The 16,587-nt window shown below is 41.5% G+C and overlaps 1 protein-coding gene across 1 annotated transcript in view; it reads left to right on the top strand.

The window, feature by feature from the left end:
- Positions 1-16,587, top strand: part of PKHD1 (PKHD1 ciliary IPT domain containing fibrocystin/polyductin) — a gene marked incomplete at its 3' end in the record, with an annotated part of 433,165 nt that overhangs the window by 176,494 nt on the left and 240,084 nt on the right. Inside the window, exons 38-43 of the mRNA XM_082637162.1 lie at positions 3,284-3,494; positions 4,784-4,941; positions 7,190-7,381; positions 10,520-10,645; positions 13,387-13,443; positions 13,678-13,808. Of these exons, the coding sequence (XP_082493288.1) occupies positions 3,284-3,494; positions 4,784-4,941; positions 7,190-7,381; positions 10,520-10,645; positions 13,387-13,443; positions 13,678-13,808 (875 nt within the window). The remainder of the gene's footprint in view (positions 1-3,283; positions 3,495-4,783; positions 4,942-7,189; positions 7,382-10,519; positions 10,646-13,386; positions 13,444-13,677; positions 13,809-16,587) is intronic.

The raw sequence follows: 16,587 nt of genomic DNA, 5'->3' as shown, positions 1-16,587 counted from the left end.
TGCCAAGGGTGCAGACTTTCATTGCTGCCCAGGTGGTCCAACCCTCAGGTGTGGGAGGGTTGTGCTCCATGATGGAACCAAAGGCAACCACTGTTGCCACTTGGGGTCCCACCTGACCATCTGGGTGCCAAAACTTTGGGATGCTTGCTTCTCCATGTTTCCATCATGATTTTCCTCCTTCAGTGCATATTTATTGAACACTTATTATATACAAGACACTGTGCTATGCATTGGTACTATGATGGTGGGCAAGTATGGGTATAACTTCTGCTGCCATGTTTAATAGGGGAGATGGAGAATGACAGTAATAGAGGTCCAACCACATGCGTTAAGTGCTAGAAAGGAGAGGGACACAGTGATATGACAGATTATAAGTCAGGGTTTGACCTAGTTTGGAGGTCTCAGAGGTTTCTCTGAAGGGCCAAGTTGAACATCATTCTGAAGAATGAGGCAGAGTGAGTTGATGAAGGAATCCCAGGCAGAGGAGCATCAGGTACCAAATCCATCTGGAGAGTTCCTTCAGGTTCTTTCCTCAGGTTCAGTCATGGGTCCATGAGAGAGAGCCCATATCTGAGACAGACCCCGTACCATCTCTGTCATCCTTTCCTATCTGTTCCTTTGTGGAAACTTCTTCTCCCATGCAAAGAAACTCAGTCAGATGGCCCACAATCCAGCCAGACACGTGGCATGCCTAGTCCCAGATGTACACTGACCTTCTACTCAATAAGAACCCCCTTATCACTGTGGCGTGGCGTCAGTAGGAGGCAGTGGACATCAGCATGGGCTGAAGTGCTCCCTGACATCCAACAGAAGAGGTGAGGCTTGAGCTGTCTTTAGGAGAGCAGATGAGGGGAAGAAAACTGGGCACCCGGTGGAAGGGATAGAACAGTCAAAGGAGTAGAGGTAGGAGTGATCCTGTTAAATGAGAAGTACAGTAAGTAAAGAGGCTTCCTGGAATGGAGTTTATTCAGGAGTCAGAGACCATACAGTGGAGTCTGATTAAGGAGACTCTTGAAAGTCAGGAAGGGAATTTGTGCCTTTGTTACTGAGTACTGTAGGCAGATACTGCAGGTTAATGAACAAAGAAGGGATGTAATTAAAAAAGAACAATGCATAATGGTCAGAAGAATAAAAGCTGTTTGCAGAGGGTCTAGCTCAGGTGATTATTAAATTTATTTTGACATTCTCCAGTTTGAGATGATGGTAACTCATCCAAATATAGATATCTGCTATGTAGCTGCAAATATGAGGCTGGCACTCACCAGACACTCAGGTTGATGTTTTAGTCAGACATGTAGAGGTGTGTTGTTTTTGCAATGAGGGTGAATAAATTATGAGATAATTTTACTGCTTTCTAGAGGCTCTGTCAACATTTGAAAGGTCTTAAGTTTATGTTAATAGTTAAAAATTCACTTCAGAGATCCTCTGTGATTTTTTCCCACTCATTCTGACTTGACTATTATTTATAAGAATGATTAGCTAAAAAATATCTTTGTTGTGCCTTTTCTTGGTTCTGCCACATGTAGCTGCTTGTTGATAGGTGCACAGCAGGTGTTTGTTGAGTATTGACTGAGTATTATGAACCATTGATCATAGCGTTTAATAGAATTTTGTCCTTGACAAGCATTTTCTATGCATATTAGAGATTTTTCTGTGCAGACATTCCAGAACAGATCATAGAAATTCACATATATATGCATATACATGAAAATAGACTTTATTTCATTTATTGTTTCCAAAGGTTAAAACAGACAAACCAGGAAAAAAAATTAAAATTATTTTCTTTTTGGGATGATTTATGTCTTAATTTTCACCTGCTCTATAATTAGAAATTTTGAACTCTGGGAATTTTTTTTTAAGATAAAATTATTGCCCAAGTAAACTTCGGAAATTACATCATTAACCCAGAGACCTTCCTAAGCCTAGAACAACATCACTGGTACAATGCCCCCGCCACCCAACATAGACAAATAAATAAAGAGGAAAGTTTAAAATAATTTGAAAATGATTTATTGTTGCCCACCTCTGTAGTTAGAGATTCAAGTATTATTACTTTAGTGCAACAAGGGAGGACAGGAAGTTGCTGTGGGCTAGAGGTAAATTATGATCTATTGCGAGGGAGGAAGGAAATGTGCTGAGGAAAGGAGGAGTTGGGAGTAAGCCTTGTGTTTTCTGAGGTATTGCTTCAGGTAATGGCTGGAAAAACATCTTTGCCTTGACCCTTGCTGGAAAAGGCCAGAGTGAACTATGAGACTGGTTAAGGAGCAGCGTACTGGTTTGGGGAGGATCAGACAGCTGCACTGAAGCCTAAAACAAACCAAGGTATCTAGAGTCACACGTTCCCCCTTGTTCAGCTTTGCTGAGCCATCCTGTCCTGGATACACCTTGTCTTACAGTATAAGGGTGTCACTTAATACCCTGAGACTTAGGACAACCATTCTGAGGGTAATTTTGACTTTTAACTCTGCTATTACTATTTGTACAGTGAGTTGAAGTCTTCAGTTTAGAAATACATGGTGAACTTCTATCTTGGAGAGTCTACTTGGAAGAAGAAAGAGGTGACAAATTTCATCCTCAAAACAGTGTGATGCAAGGAAGGAAGAGAGAAGACTAAAATATATTGAGGGTCTATTATGTGGCAAGGTCCACGCTAGTTGTTTCACAGATATTTTCTCATTGAATCGTCCTAAACCCCCAGGAGGGAAGGCTTTGCTGCTTCTGCTTTGTAACTGAGGAAACTGAGACCCACCTTTAAGTATATCACCCAGAGAAACATAGTTAGACTATGGCAAGACTGTGATTCAACTGTAAAGTTAGTCTGACTCCAATTCCTGTGTTTTTCACCCATATCATTCTCTATCCTGGATTACTTTTTTTTTTTTTTTTTTTTTTTTGCTGTACTCCGGCCTCTCACTGCTACGACCTCTCCCGTTGCGGAGCACAGGCTCCGGACGCGCAGGCTCAGCGGCCATGGCTCACGGGCCCAGCCGCTCCGCGGCATGTGGGATCTTCCCGGACCGGGACACGAACCCGTGTCCCCTGCATCGGCAGGCAGACTCTCAACCACTGCGCCACCAGGGAAGCCCCCTGGATTACTTTTATTGTCCCTGTGTGACAGACAAAAAAACCCAATATCCAAAAAAGTGAAGCCATTGGTGCCTATTGAGCCTGAAGCTTGCTTTCCCAGATTCTTCTTTCACAGGATTTTTTTGGCTGAATAACATCATGTTCATAATAAGTTTTTAAAATGTCTAAAGGCAAGTTTCCCTCGGATTTGCTTTAGGTTCACTCCCAGAAGTAGTGGTCACCCATCTTCGAGCAGCTGCCTATGCCCGTGACACAGTGTTGGCTCTGGAAGATGCTGTGGACTGGCACGCGGGGGATGAAGTCATTGTCATCAGTGGGATGGGTGCAGAAGGTGCAAAGCCCTTGGAAGAGATTGTCATTGTGGAGACTGCGCAGAATACAGACCTCCATCTGAGGTCACCGTTGAGGTACTGCATGTCACCTTGGCTCCTTTTAGATGGAATAAGATGAGATCTTCACTGTGTTGGTGTCTGACATTTGTTTGTCTTTCGATAATGCATTTTTACATTAAATAATAGTAGACATTTTGACAAGAAGATTACAAAGCATGAAACATTTGGAAGATTAAGACTTCTTAAATAAGTTTCTCTGGTAAGACTCTAGAACTTTCGTCTTGCAGTAGATGGTCAGTGCAATAGTCAGCATAGTTCCTAATTTTTGCATACTTGTGATGATAGTTCACTCTTCTTTATCTGAGTTTTCTAAAGAAATAGAGCCCCAGATGGAGAATTAGGCTAACTTAGTGGCTTACTATTCCTAATAAGATTTGGAGTGATACCTGTCAGAATGGCCATCATCAAAAAATCTACAAACAATAAATACTGGAGAGGGTGTGGAGAAAAGGGAATCCTCTTGCACTGTTGGTGGGAATGTAAATTGATACAGCCACTATGGAGAACAGTATGGAGGTTCCTTAAAAAAACTAAAAATAGAACTACCATATGACCCAGCAATCCCACTACTGGGCATATACCCAGAGAAAACCATAATTCAAAAAGATTCATGCACTACAATGTTCATTGCAGCTCTATTTACAATAGCCAGGACATGGAAGCAACCTAAGTGTCCATTGACAGATGAATGGGTAAAGAAGATGTGGCACATATATACAATGGAATATTACTCAGCCATAAAAAGAAACGAAATTGAGTTATTTGTAGTGAGGTGGATGGACCTAGAGTCTGTCATGCAGAACGAAATAAGTCAGAAAGAGAAAAACAAATGCCATATGCTAACACATATATATGGAATCTAAAAAAAAAAAAAAAGGTTCTGAAGAACCTAGCGGCAGGACAGGAATAAAGACACAGACGTAGAGAATGGACTTGAGGACACAGGGAAGGGGAAGGGGAAGCTGGGACGAAGTGAGGGAGTAGCATTGACATATATACACTACCAAATGTAAAATAGATAGCTAGTGGGAAGCAGCTGCATAGCACAGGGAGATCAGCTCGGTGCTTTGTGACCACCTAGAGGGGTGGGATAGGGAGGGTGGGAGGGAGGGAGACGCAAGAGGGAAGAGATATGGGAACATATGTATATGTATAACTGATTCACTTTGTTATAAAGCAGAAACTAACACACCATTGTAAAGCAGTTATACTCCAATAAAGATGTTAAAAAAAATAATGCAACAACAACAACAAAGATTTTGGGTGATATCTTCAGATGTGTCATTTTCTTTTTCTTTTTTCAGGTATTCTCACAACTCCACAGAGAACTGGGTGGCTGGAGAGCTCCATGTCTTAAAGGTCATGGTGGTTCTCCTCAGCAGGAGTGTTACCATACAGGGAAATCTCACTGATGAGAGGGTGCAGCTCCTTGCTTCATGCCAGAGGGCCAATGCTTCAGAAGGTAGAGAAGCATTTTGCTGGGAAGTCCAGTGGTTGAAAAAGAATGTTCTTACTGTCCAATGATAAGTGGTATGGTTGACTTCTTTCAAGTGCATGTTCCTAATATTCTGTAGTTTTCACAATGCTCTTGATAAGTCATCATTTCCCCTCCTGCCTTCAACCCCCTTGTGAAAGAGATAGACAAAAGTATCTGCCTGAGAAAGTAATTATTTTTATGGGGAAGAATATTCCTGTTAAATAATGAAATCTGGAGAGTTGAATTAAATTTCCAGGTTATAATGAAGTCTTGACACTGATTCCAGGCCTCTTCTAAAATTCTCAGGAAAACTGTTTAATACCAGAGTCAGGGATACAGGCAGCACATTCTTATGGGCTAGGCCTGTAAGGCTCTTCCCTCCCTCCACCACCCCCACTTTTAGAGTTTGTTTTCTGAGTGAAATTACCACATACTTTAAGTAAGTGGTTGAAAAAGTCAATTTATCTTCTAGAAGAATAACAGGCACTGAATCACACTGATGTACCTATTAAACATCTATTTCAGGGATGGTTAGTTTAGTAGGTTATGTTTTGGTTTCCCAGGCTGTGGATTATGAGGCTTTCACATGTTGTGAAGATATCATTTGTCAACTTTGGTCCAGGATGGTGTGGGTGTCAAGGATGACTCCCAGGCATGAGCTTTGGATGGATGAGGAGGCTATTTATTGAGATGGGAAGAGGAACAGGTTTTGGGGGTGGGAGGGTGGAGATCATGGTTTAATTTTGTACATGTCAGGGCTGAGATGCCAGGCCAGCACGTGAGTAGAGATGACTGGTAGTGTCTGGAGCCTGGAAGAAATGTCAAGGCTGGAGTTAAAGATTTTAGTCATGCCTATGTATAGATGCCTGTGGGTGTAATGTTGGGATGTGGTTGGGTAAGAGGGACCTTGATCCCACTCCCCACCCCTCTAGTCATCTAGCTTATAAATGTGTCATCCTGAAAAAAAGGTTTGCATCCAGTGGGTTAGAATCCAGTGACTGCCAACTTTAACAATTCTGCTGAATTGGGACCTGCAGTCTATTCAAACTCTCTTGGTAATTCTCATACAGGTATTCTCAGATCATATTGTACAGATCATGGCATTTGATCATGCTGCAAGAGAGACCATGCTTCTAGGTTTACACCAGTATAAATCTGTTGTCTCCTAATGGAAAGAAAACCCTAGTTACACCACAACTTTTAAACATTACTAACCAATTCTAAAAATAAAACAAGATTCATAGACCCTTATTAAAAAAATAATATGTCACTCACCTCTTCTTTGTGTGGGGCTCAAGTATGGGAACAAGGTAGCCAAATACAATAACAAGGGGCCTGGACACTGGAAAACATTATGGATCAGTGTCATATATAATCAAAATTGTGACAAAGTGTACAAATATAAAACACCTCTTTATTCACCTTATATATTCATCCTTTGGGTGCTGGCAAATGACTGTTGAATGGTCCATCATTTTGTATTAGTGACATTTCTTCTTTGGTTTATTAACCTGGATAATAGAGAGTTAATTCAGGAGATGATTTCTTCTCCATCCTGAGGTCAGTCCACACCACCAAATGCCATGTGTCAACACAAAGCTTCTGGACCCTGAGGTCACAACACTTTGGTAGTTGCGTGTGGTGCTATGTTCATGCTGTTTGCTGTTCTCACTAGGGTCTCGGCTGGGAAGGAGGCCGTGGTGTGGGGGGCTGCTCAGTCACTCCTCTGGAGCCCTCTGCCATTTCTTCAGTGGCATGATTGCTGTGCCTCCAAACCATAAAGCCGCAAAATATCGGGAAAGCCCCACTGGACATCTCAAGACTAAAAAGAGCCGTGGTTACATTCAGCGCTCACATCTCTTCCCTACAATTATCCACCACGAGAGGGTCATTTGATTGCACACTCCCTCCGGGGGATCTTTTGGATTGAAATAAACATCTATTTAGGTTGGGTTTGTGGGTTCTAGTCATCCTCTTTGTGACAGTAATTAAGGTGATTGATTTGGGGGGCTTCTGGAAATAATAGAGTGAAGGCAACATCATGTCCTAGTTATTGGATGTTTTAATTAATAATCCAAAGAGGAGAATCAAAGGAAAAGGGAAGTAAGATTATTAAACGAAATAAACAATCATGGTTTGCCCTTTGTGCCAACAGTGCCTTTCGTACTGGGAGATTTGTCCCGAAGCATATTGTACATACTTCTGCTCCCCTTGACTTCGTTCTGTGTTTCAGGTGATTTGCAGAACTGTTTGTATTTCAAGAGTGAGAAGATGCTGGGATCCAGGGATCTGGGGGCCAGAGTCATCATTCAGTCTTTTCCGAAGGAGCCCAGCTGGGTCCAGTTGAAGGGAGTGCAGTTCCGGGACTTGGGGCAAGCCTTCTGTAAGCATGTGAGCTCGCTGACTCTGGTGGGAGCTCTGAGAGGTAAGGAGGCCCAGGCATAACGTCTCATTTTTCTTTCCTCTTCCATATTCTAGGCTCTCCATGCAGGGGGTCCTGGTAGGTGGTATGTGGGGACATGGGAGGATCAGAGATGGATAACTATACCCTAGATCTGTGGTTCTCAAACTTTAACATGCCTAAAAAGTCACTTGGGGAGCTTATTAAAATTCTCACTTAGAGACCCTGCTGAGACAAATTCTGATATAAAGTGGGCCTAGAGATCTGAATTTTTTTTTTTTTTTTTTTTTTTTTTTTGTGGTACACGGGCCTCTCACTGTTGTGGCCTCTCCCGTTGTGGAGCACAGGCTCCGGACACGCAGACTCAGCGGCCATGGCTCACGGGCCCAGCCGCTCCGCGGCATGTGGGATCTTCCCAGACCGGGGCACGAACCCGTGTCCCCTGCATCGGCAGGCAGACTCTCAACCACTGCGCCACCAGGGAAGCCCCCAAGATCTGAATTTTTAACAAACCTTCTTATTCTGGAACAAGTAGTCCATGGAGTACCCTTTGAGAAATGTCACTATAGGTACAACAGATGTGGAGGGAACCACACAACTCTGTGTTTTGAATCCTGCCACTACAATTTACTGGCTTTGTGACTGCAGGCAGATTGACATTGAATAGCGTAAATCATCAATCAAGGCTAGCGGAAAGCACTTCGTGAAGATGTCCTAATGAAGAGGAATCTCCTGCTGGGAAAATGGGAGAGAATGGCTGAGAACCAGGCACTCTTCCAGGGGATATAGAGCGGGCAGAGTGTGCAGATCTTGGCCAGACCTGAAGAGATAGGAAGGAAGTAGGAGACATCCAAGGCAGGTGGGAACAAGTAGGTAAAAAAGATCAGAATCAGAAAAGAGGAATATGACCAGATGTACTGATAAAGGCTCTGAGATAAAGTTGGAGGGATGTGGGAGCATCCAGGGCAAAATGCCAATGCCAATCTGATATACAGAGATGAGAGACTTGGGTACAGATGCTGAGTGATGAGGACAGCAGCTCCGTTTCACAGTTATGCTCCCCAGACCTCAGCACCTCAACACCCACATATGCAAGCTTTGCCTTCCTGATAGGGTGGTGCTCTGGGGGTTGATGCCTGGCAAAGCACATCAGGGCGTATTGGAGGTTCAGGTGGGCCTTGAGAGGTGCCGGGAATTTAACAGGTAATGACAAAGTAATCCTTGAGGTCATTGAAAGCAAGATCCTGGCTAGACAGCTGCAGCATTTTTTTTTTCTTATTTCAAATCATCTGCATGCCAAGAATGTCTACTTATCCTAATTTTCCAGATCTCTTCCACCTTATTTATTTCTTTCTATGCCCCCTATAGGAGGATGGTTCCTCACATGGCTCTTTCCCTAGTACATCAGGACCATCAGTATCTTTGTGTCCTTCTCTCTGTTTCTTCTCACGGTGCTTATGAGGCTGAGGAATATTTGATGTGGGCCGGTTCCAGTAGAAGTGAGGGGAGTAGTCACATATGAGTTATCAATGAACATAATCAACCCCTCCATCAAAAATTCACTTAATCTGCCTCCTCAGCCTCTGCTTCAGAGTACCTGCACTTTTTAAAAATTTATATACATTAAGTTTTATTTGAAAAAGGAGTTGGTGCTTAACAAAAGTTTGAAATCCACTGAATTAATACATTATCTCCTGTAGGTCTCTGTTAAAATGCAAATGTGTTTCCTGGGAGGGGGAAACCCATTAACACAGAGGTTAGAAACTTCTGGCATGCTTGCCAAAGAATCCTTTATTGGTTCATGCCCTACAGACTCCCATGACCTGTATGACCAACTGTCCCCAGTTACTGGAGTTGGAGAGTGTTGGAATCTTTGCACGCAAGCTGCTTTTAAAGGTTTACTGAGCCCTGACCTCCACCCACAATAGATAGCTCTGTAAACGCATTAGTACTTCCTGGTTGTTCAGATGGGCAGGCGTATTCTGATGGAGTGACGTTATGGTGGAGGTCTGGAGTCAGGAAAAGTCTGCAGCAGGCAGTGTTTCCTACGTGAGTGGGTATGGATGGGTTAACTCACTGGTGACTGATGTGAGGGCATCTGGTACTGGGGGAGCTGAGGTCGAGAGGAATCTACAGGCTCTGTGTCTAGGGGACATCATAGTTGAGAATTTTATTGAGAGTCCCAATTTAAAAGTCGAATTATTACATAATCCAAAGTCATTTTTCCAATACTTCAGACACTTGGTATTGATATAATCTCTCTCACTACCTGGAAATAATACAAAACTCCTTTTTGAGGATTTATAATTTTACTATCCAAATAATACATCTTTATTATTTTAATGTGAGTTTCTTCCATCAGACTCAAGATACACAAGTTCAGAATTTACTTAGTTTTATTCATCTTTATGTCTCCGGCACAAGGCACAATTCCTGAAATATATAGTTGATACTCAGTAAATATGTATTCATTGATTGATTCAGTCCACATACATGATTTATGATTTGGGGATCATAAAATATGCCATGGAGCCAGTGTAATGGTTTTCCTAAAATGTCAATGTCTCTTAATGTGGTAGAGGGTATTTCCCCTTCAGTTTCACAAACCACCGCATTCAACGGTGGTTATATTCAATAACTTTGCTATATACCTGAAACATTGTAAATCAACTATACTTCAATTAAAAAATTACTTCATAGCTCAGGAAATAATGACTACCTCTCCTCATGCCAGAGGCAGTTTTCAGAGATCAGTGTTGGTCCATAAGCAGTGCTCTTCACATCGTCCTTAACATCTTTTGAGCTGCTGTCCACCATATTGTGATTAGAGTAGATGCCAAAGAAGACGTCCAGTTGGAAATCTTGACGGCCACGTATTCCTCTGTGGTTTGGCCATACTGTCTCTTTCTCAGGTGGTTTTCTTTACTAACACGTGGTCCTTGGATTCCACCCTGCTTATCTTTGGTATCTTTGGTGTACCTTGGTCTGTGCTGCCCATTTTCTTGATTTGATTTATGCTGCCAACTCCGTATTTCTTGAGTTTTATATATTGTGTGGGAGAATGTTCTTAGTTATATTCTGGCTTGCTTTGGAGATGATTAACAGCATGTGAGGAACCTTCGAGATTCCCATCTAATTTGTACCTTCCTCTTTTCTTTTCAGGTTCCTACATGCAGGGCTGTACTGTGTGGCGATCTTTCAGCAGAGGCCTCAGCCTGTCCAGGACCTTGGGCCTGAAGGTGGACAGTAACATGTTCTACGATATTTTAGGCCACACACTGCTGGTGGGTAAGTGAAACAAGCTTGTTTAATTTTGGCATTCTGGTGGAGGACACATCATTTTCTAAAAGGAATCATCCCCAAATTTAAATTTCCAATTTGTAAAAACTTTAGCCTCTGGTCATTAGAAATAGGCCGTAGTTAAAAATTCTAATTTTAAATTTAGTCATTACTGATTGGCTAACTAAGCTTTACCAATAGGAAACTGATTTTTATTTTTTATTTATTTTTATTTTTAAAATTTTATTGAGATATAGTCGATTTACAACATTGTGTTAATTTCTTCTGTACAGCAATGACTCAGTTATACATGTATATATATATATATATATATATATATATATTCTTTTTCATATTCTTTTCCATTATGGTTTGCCACAGGATATTGAATATAGTTCCCTGTGCTATACAGTAGGACCTTGTTGTTTATCCATCCTATATGTAATAATTTGCATCTGCTAATCCCACACTCCCAATCCTTCCTTCCTCCACCCCTTCCTTGTCAACCACAAGTCTATTCTCTGTCTCTGAGTCTGTTTCTGAGGAAACTGATTTTTAAAGATGGCATTTCAGTTCAGATTAATAAATATATAATGGGAGATTTTAAAATTTATTGTCAGTAATTTTAACAATAATTCGAAGTCATATAAATAGGTTTTTGTGCAGTCTCATGGAGTGTCAAACCTGGATGTTGAACAAGGAGTTAGAAATGTTGAATTCTGTTCTTTGCTGCTCTTGTGGCTTGCTGAAGAAGCCCATGTTTCAAGAATCTTCTAAATGGTCACTTGTATCCACTTTTGTTTCCTAAAGTTCATTCCCCTTGCGATGCCTAGAATTATCCTTAACAATCTCAGATTGCATCATGTCACTCCTCTCCTTAAAGCCCTTTAAAAACTGCTTATTTCTCTTAGAATACAATCCAAAATCCTTACTCTGGCTTAAAAGACTCCCTTAGTGATTTTGCCTTTATTAACCTTGGTACACTTATCCTGCTATTGTCCTCTCGTTGTGTACTCTAACTGCACGGACCTTTTTTTTTTTTTTTTTGCGGTACGCGGGCCTCTCACCATTGTGGCCTCTCCCGTTGCGGAGCACAGGCTCCGGACACGCAGACCCAGCGGCCATGGCTCAGGGGCTCAGCCCCTCCGCGGCATGTGGGATCTTCCCGGACCAAGGCACGAACCCGTGTCCCCTGCATCGGCAGGCGGACTCTCAACCACTGCGCCACCAGGGAAGCCCCGGACCTATTTTATTTTAATTCTTTCCAAAGACCACGCTTTCTCCTGCATCAGGGCCTTTGCACGGCTCTTTCCTTCTGCTCATACCACTCTTCTCCTGTAAGAGTGTCTCCCCCACACTCCCAAGGCAAGTCCATCTGTCTGAGCTCCTTTACCAACAATCATTACTTATTGATTTAAAAATTATATATCACGTTTCTGAGCATGTGTTTTACCACCAGATTTCATGTGAACATTGTCCCCTTCACACTTAGCACCTTAACTAGTGCATTTGGAGTTATATTTGTTGAAAGAAGTGAATGTATTAATGAACAATGGGTCTTTGGTTATATCGGAATAAAAAAGCAAATCAGAGGTTTTCACAGAAAGACTCTAACTGTACTTGTTAGATAGTGTTGTCTATTTAAATAAATTCTGTGATATCATCAGTGAGAAAATGTGTATGTTTCATTTAGGAATGATCTGTTAAGATAAACACTAGAAAGCTTCCAACCCTGAGAGGGAAACTGTTTAGTGGGAAATTATGGATCATGTAAACTAACTCAAGCTCGAAAAGGCAAAGAGCTAAGGACAATAGAAGTCATCAGGTGAAGGAAAGTCTTTTGGTTGGAAAAGGACAGCTACAGGGCAGTCAGACTAACACGTGGAGGATTGACTTTGCTTATTCTTACTTTTGTTGCTGTAAGGGAAAAGTTTTTTGAAACCTGGAACAGAAATTCAGGGAGGTACCCTAACAATATTATTTTAGGAGGAAACAATTATATGGAATAGACATTAACTAGGCAAGGAAGAAAACCTGCAGGAGGAATTTGGCCTTGAGTGCTTGGATATCATGAATTGGAGGCTCTTGACATCTACTGCATTACAGGTGATGGAATTAGAATATCTGTCAGTGCATTTTAGATAATGTACTCAATCCATGCAAGATGAGTTTTCACACTCAGACTCATGAAGTGACATGGGAAGCCCAGACACCTAAAGACCTAGAAGAAAGGGGGTCTGTGGGGTTGCTCTGTGTGGATACCACGTAAGTGGCTGATCTCTGTGTAGCATGGCCCGTGCTCTTTTATTCTCTTCTATTTCAAACCTCTGGTTTGACTGTGAGGGTCTCAGGTCTTGTCCAGCCTGTTCCTCCAGGACATTCCTGCTCTTCCAGGGGAAGAGAAGGGCATGCAGATGGCTGGTGGCCAATTCAAACAGCTAAGGATGGGGCTGGACCTGACACAGGGGTGTGTGACATTTAACTACGAAGAGAGTCAGACTCTTCCTAAGAAGTAAAACGGTAGATCTATCTCTTTGTTATTATTTTTTTAATTTAAAATGAGCTTCTGATTCATGATACTCTAGAACTAAAAAGTTCACATAATATGAATCTGTTTGTCTGGTTCATAGATAAAAACACAACACAAAATCAAGACAAGCCACACCAAGAAAAAGAAATAGTATTTCAGCATCTCTCATTTTCCTGGGTGGCATGAAACGTGCTGAGCTAACATGATCTTTTGTTCTTAGGTACATCCCCCGAGATAAGTTATATCCCTTGGGAGGTTATTCCTGGAAGAGAAAATGGTAAATATGTAAATTGGTTTTAAAACTGTTATCATCCATTTAAGTCACATACATTTTATAGACAAGCCTGCTGGCAGTATGTTAGATATCTTAAATTTGTTGAACACACTAGATGTTTATATATATACATGTACGTATATGCATGATGAGAACTATAACGTGTATTAGTAGAAATAAGAACGTTGAGTTGAGAACATTTTAATTATGTTGGTGAATCCCCTTTTCTTAAATTAGACTGGTCAGAACAGGGGAATATAATAAGAAACAATGTGATCATCAGTGTTTCTGGCGCCGAGGGACTTTCCAGTACTGAAATGATGACACCCTCTGGTATCTACATCCGGGATCCCACCAATGTTGTAGAGGTAAGATCTTCAGCTCCCAGGACGGTCAGAAATGAGAGGCACAAAATTCACTCTGGAAGTTAACCAGAGTGGCAGCATCAGTGGTGTGGTATGCAGCATCTACTAGCTGCACAGTGGTAACAGGAAACAACTTTATGATTTTGGGTTAAACAGTGCTTCAGGGTAAATGCTATCACTTCCCTCAGAATTCCCGTGAACACCCTTTGAAGCAATATTTATACAAAGCAAAACAAAGTAGATATTGATTATTTTCTGGTCATTTAGATTAATGCAAACTAAAATATCTTCCTGAGCCGTCTGCTGTGGTTGCTGAATTTGGTCTCGATTCCAATAATAATTACTTACTAAATCTTCACTATGTTACTATACTAATGTGGTCATATTGTTGCCCTTTAAGGGTGTTCAAAACTGAGGGTCAGCAGAGTCACGAGGTGCATGAGATCACATCACATTCCAGGATGAATGAATTACATTTGACCCTTGAACAACACGGGTTTGAACTGCATGGGTCCACTTACACTTGGATTTCTTTCAATAGTAAATATTACACTACCACACTATCCACAGTTAGCTGAATCCTTGGATGTGGAACCATGGACACCGAGGGATCATATATATGGAAGGTGGACTATAAATTATATGCGGATTTTTGACTGTGTAGAGAGTTGGCACTCCCAACCCCTGCATTGTTCAAGGGTCAGCTATACACTCTGATGGCCTTGGTTTTTATCCCATTATTTAATACAACTTAACATTACTTCTTCTTGGTAAATTTCTCTCTAAACACTTTAAGAAATTAATTTTTCTGGTAGTTTAACTATAGATCCGTGAATGAGGAATTGCATCAGAGTAGCAGGAAGGCCATTTAGTTTCCCCTTTTCCAATAATTTTGTCCCATGGACCATCTATGAAAGGGTTAAGGGTCTCAGTCTTCAGGACTGGGCTCCGCGTACCTACTGTGTCGTGACAGTTATGCCAGGTTTCTGAGGACCAGAGAGAAGGAACTTCTCCCTCTCTGATCATCTGTTTTTAATTACCCCCAGCTGAATAACCCATAATAAAAGTCATGGCTATCTCCTCAACCCTCTGCCAGACTCTTTTTTTTTTTTTTTTTGCTGTACGTGGGCCTCTCACTGTTGTGGCCTCTCCCGTTGCGGAGCACAGGCTCTGGACGTGCAGGCTCAGCAGCCATGGCTCACGGGCCCAGCCGCTCCGCGGCATGTGGCATCTTCCCGGACCGGGGCATGAACCCGTGTCCCCTGCATCGGCGGGCGGATTCTCAACCACTGCGCCACCTGGAAGCCCCCGCCAGACTCTTAATTACCTTTATTCCAAGCACAGTGCTTACACACTATTTTTGGTGCCTAATGGGGGCAGCTAAGGTGCCAGTGAGGACAGGAGGCAGCAGTGCATGGATTGAAGGAAACCAACCTGTAGACGCAGAACAATGAGAGTGACGTTTAACTCGTTGGTGACCACAGGGCTTGCTGCACAATTATGCCAGCAAGCTTTGGGGGTTAAAGAGTTATGTTTTTGCCTAGTTTCTTGGGTAACATAATCTTGACTACTCTGAAGTAGTAGACCCTCAGGGTTGCCCAGGTCATTTTCCTTCAGGAGGCTGGAATGTATCTAAATCCCACATTGAGTGTCAGAGGTGCTGCCTGGCTTTGCTTCACTGGGTAGCTCATTGCCTCCTGGGTGGGTGTTCTGGCTACTACTTGACTAGTAAGAAATGAGCTGACGAGCAGTTACCACAGAGAACAGTATGTAGGCTCCTTAAAAAACTAAAAATAGAGTTACCATATGACCCAGCAATCCCAGTCCTGGGCGTATATCTAGTTTGAAAAGATACGTCACCTCAGTGTTCATAGCAGCACTCTTTGCAATGCTTCCAAGACATGGAAGCGACCTAAGTGTCTATCAACAGATGAATGGATAAACAAGATGTGGTATATATATATATATATAAATGGAATATTACTCAGCCATAAAAAGAATGAAACAATACCATTTGCAGCAACATGAATGGACCTAGAGATTATCATACTAAGGTGAAGTAAGTCAAAGAAAGAGACAAATACCATATGATATCACTTATATGTGGAATCTAAAAAAAATGATACAGAAGAGCTTACTTACAAAACAGAAACAGCCTCACAAACAGAAAACAAGCTTATGGTTACCAAGGGGTAAAGGGGGGAGCGGGGTAAATTAGGAGTTTGGGATTAACAGATACCAGCTACTATATATAAAGTGGATAAACAGCAAGGACCTACTGTATAGCACAGAGAACTATATTCAGTATCTTGCAATAACCTATAATGGAAAAGAATCTGAAAAAAAATATATATATGTATATATATACACATACATATATATATATGTATATATAACTGAATCACTTTGCTGTACACCTGAAACTAACACAAAACAAACAAGCAAAACAAAACAAAAGAAATGAGCTGGCTATATAGGTGCAGAGAACCAGAGAGCCACCTACAAACTTATAGGTCACTTGAGTCTTTGCAGATTGACCTGCAGAACAGTGCCTAGAAAGCAATGAAAAATTTGAGCAAATTTGAGCTCAAATTTGAAAAATTGAGCAAATTTGAAAAATTTGAGCAAACAAACAAATTGTTCTCTGCTAGATGCCTTCCCTTTCCATCCATTTACTTTCTTCCTCTTGTATCCACTTTACAAAATTGAAAAATAATACAATGCATGTGTTTGGAGAATGAGATTTTAGTTTAAGCTGGTAATGTAAATTCATTAAGTATAT

This window comes from Mesoplodon mirus, assembly GCF_964341445.2.
Source record: "Mesoplodon mirus genome assembly, chromosome: 12".
Lineage (NCBI taxonomy): Eukaryota > Metazoa > Chordata > Mammalia > Artiodactyla > Ziphiidae > Mesoplodon > Mesoplodon mirus.
The sequence above is the reverse complement of the archived record's forward strand: the minus strand, read 5'-3'. Positions and strand labels throughout refer to the sequence as shown.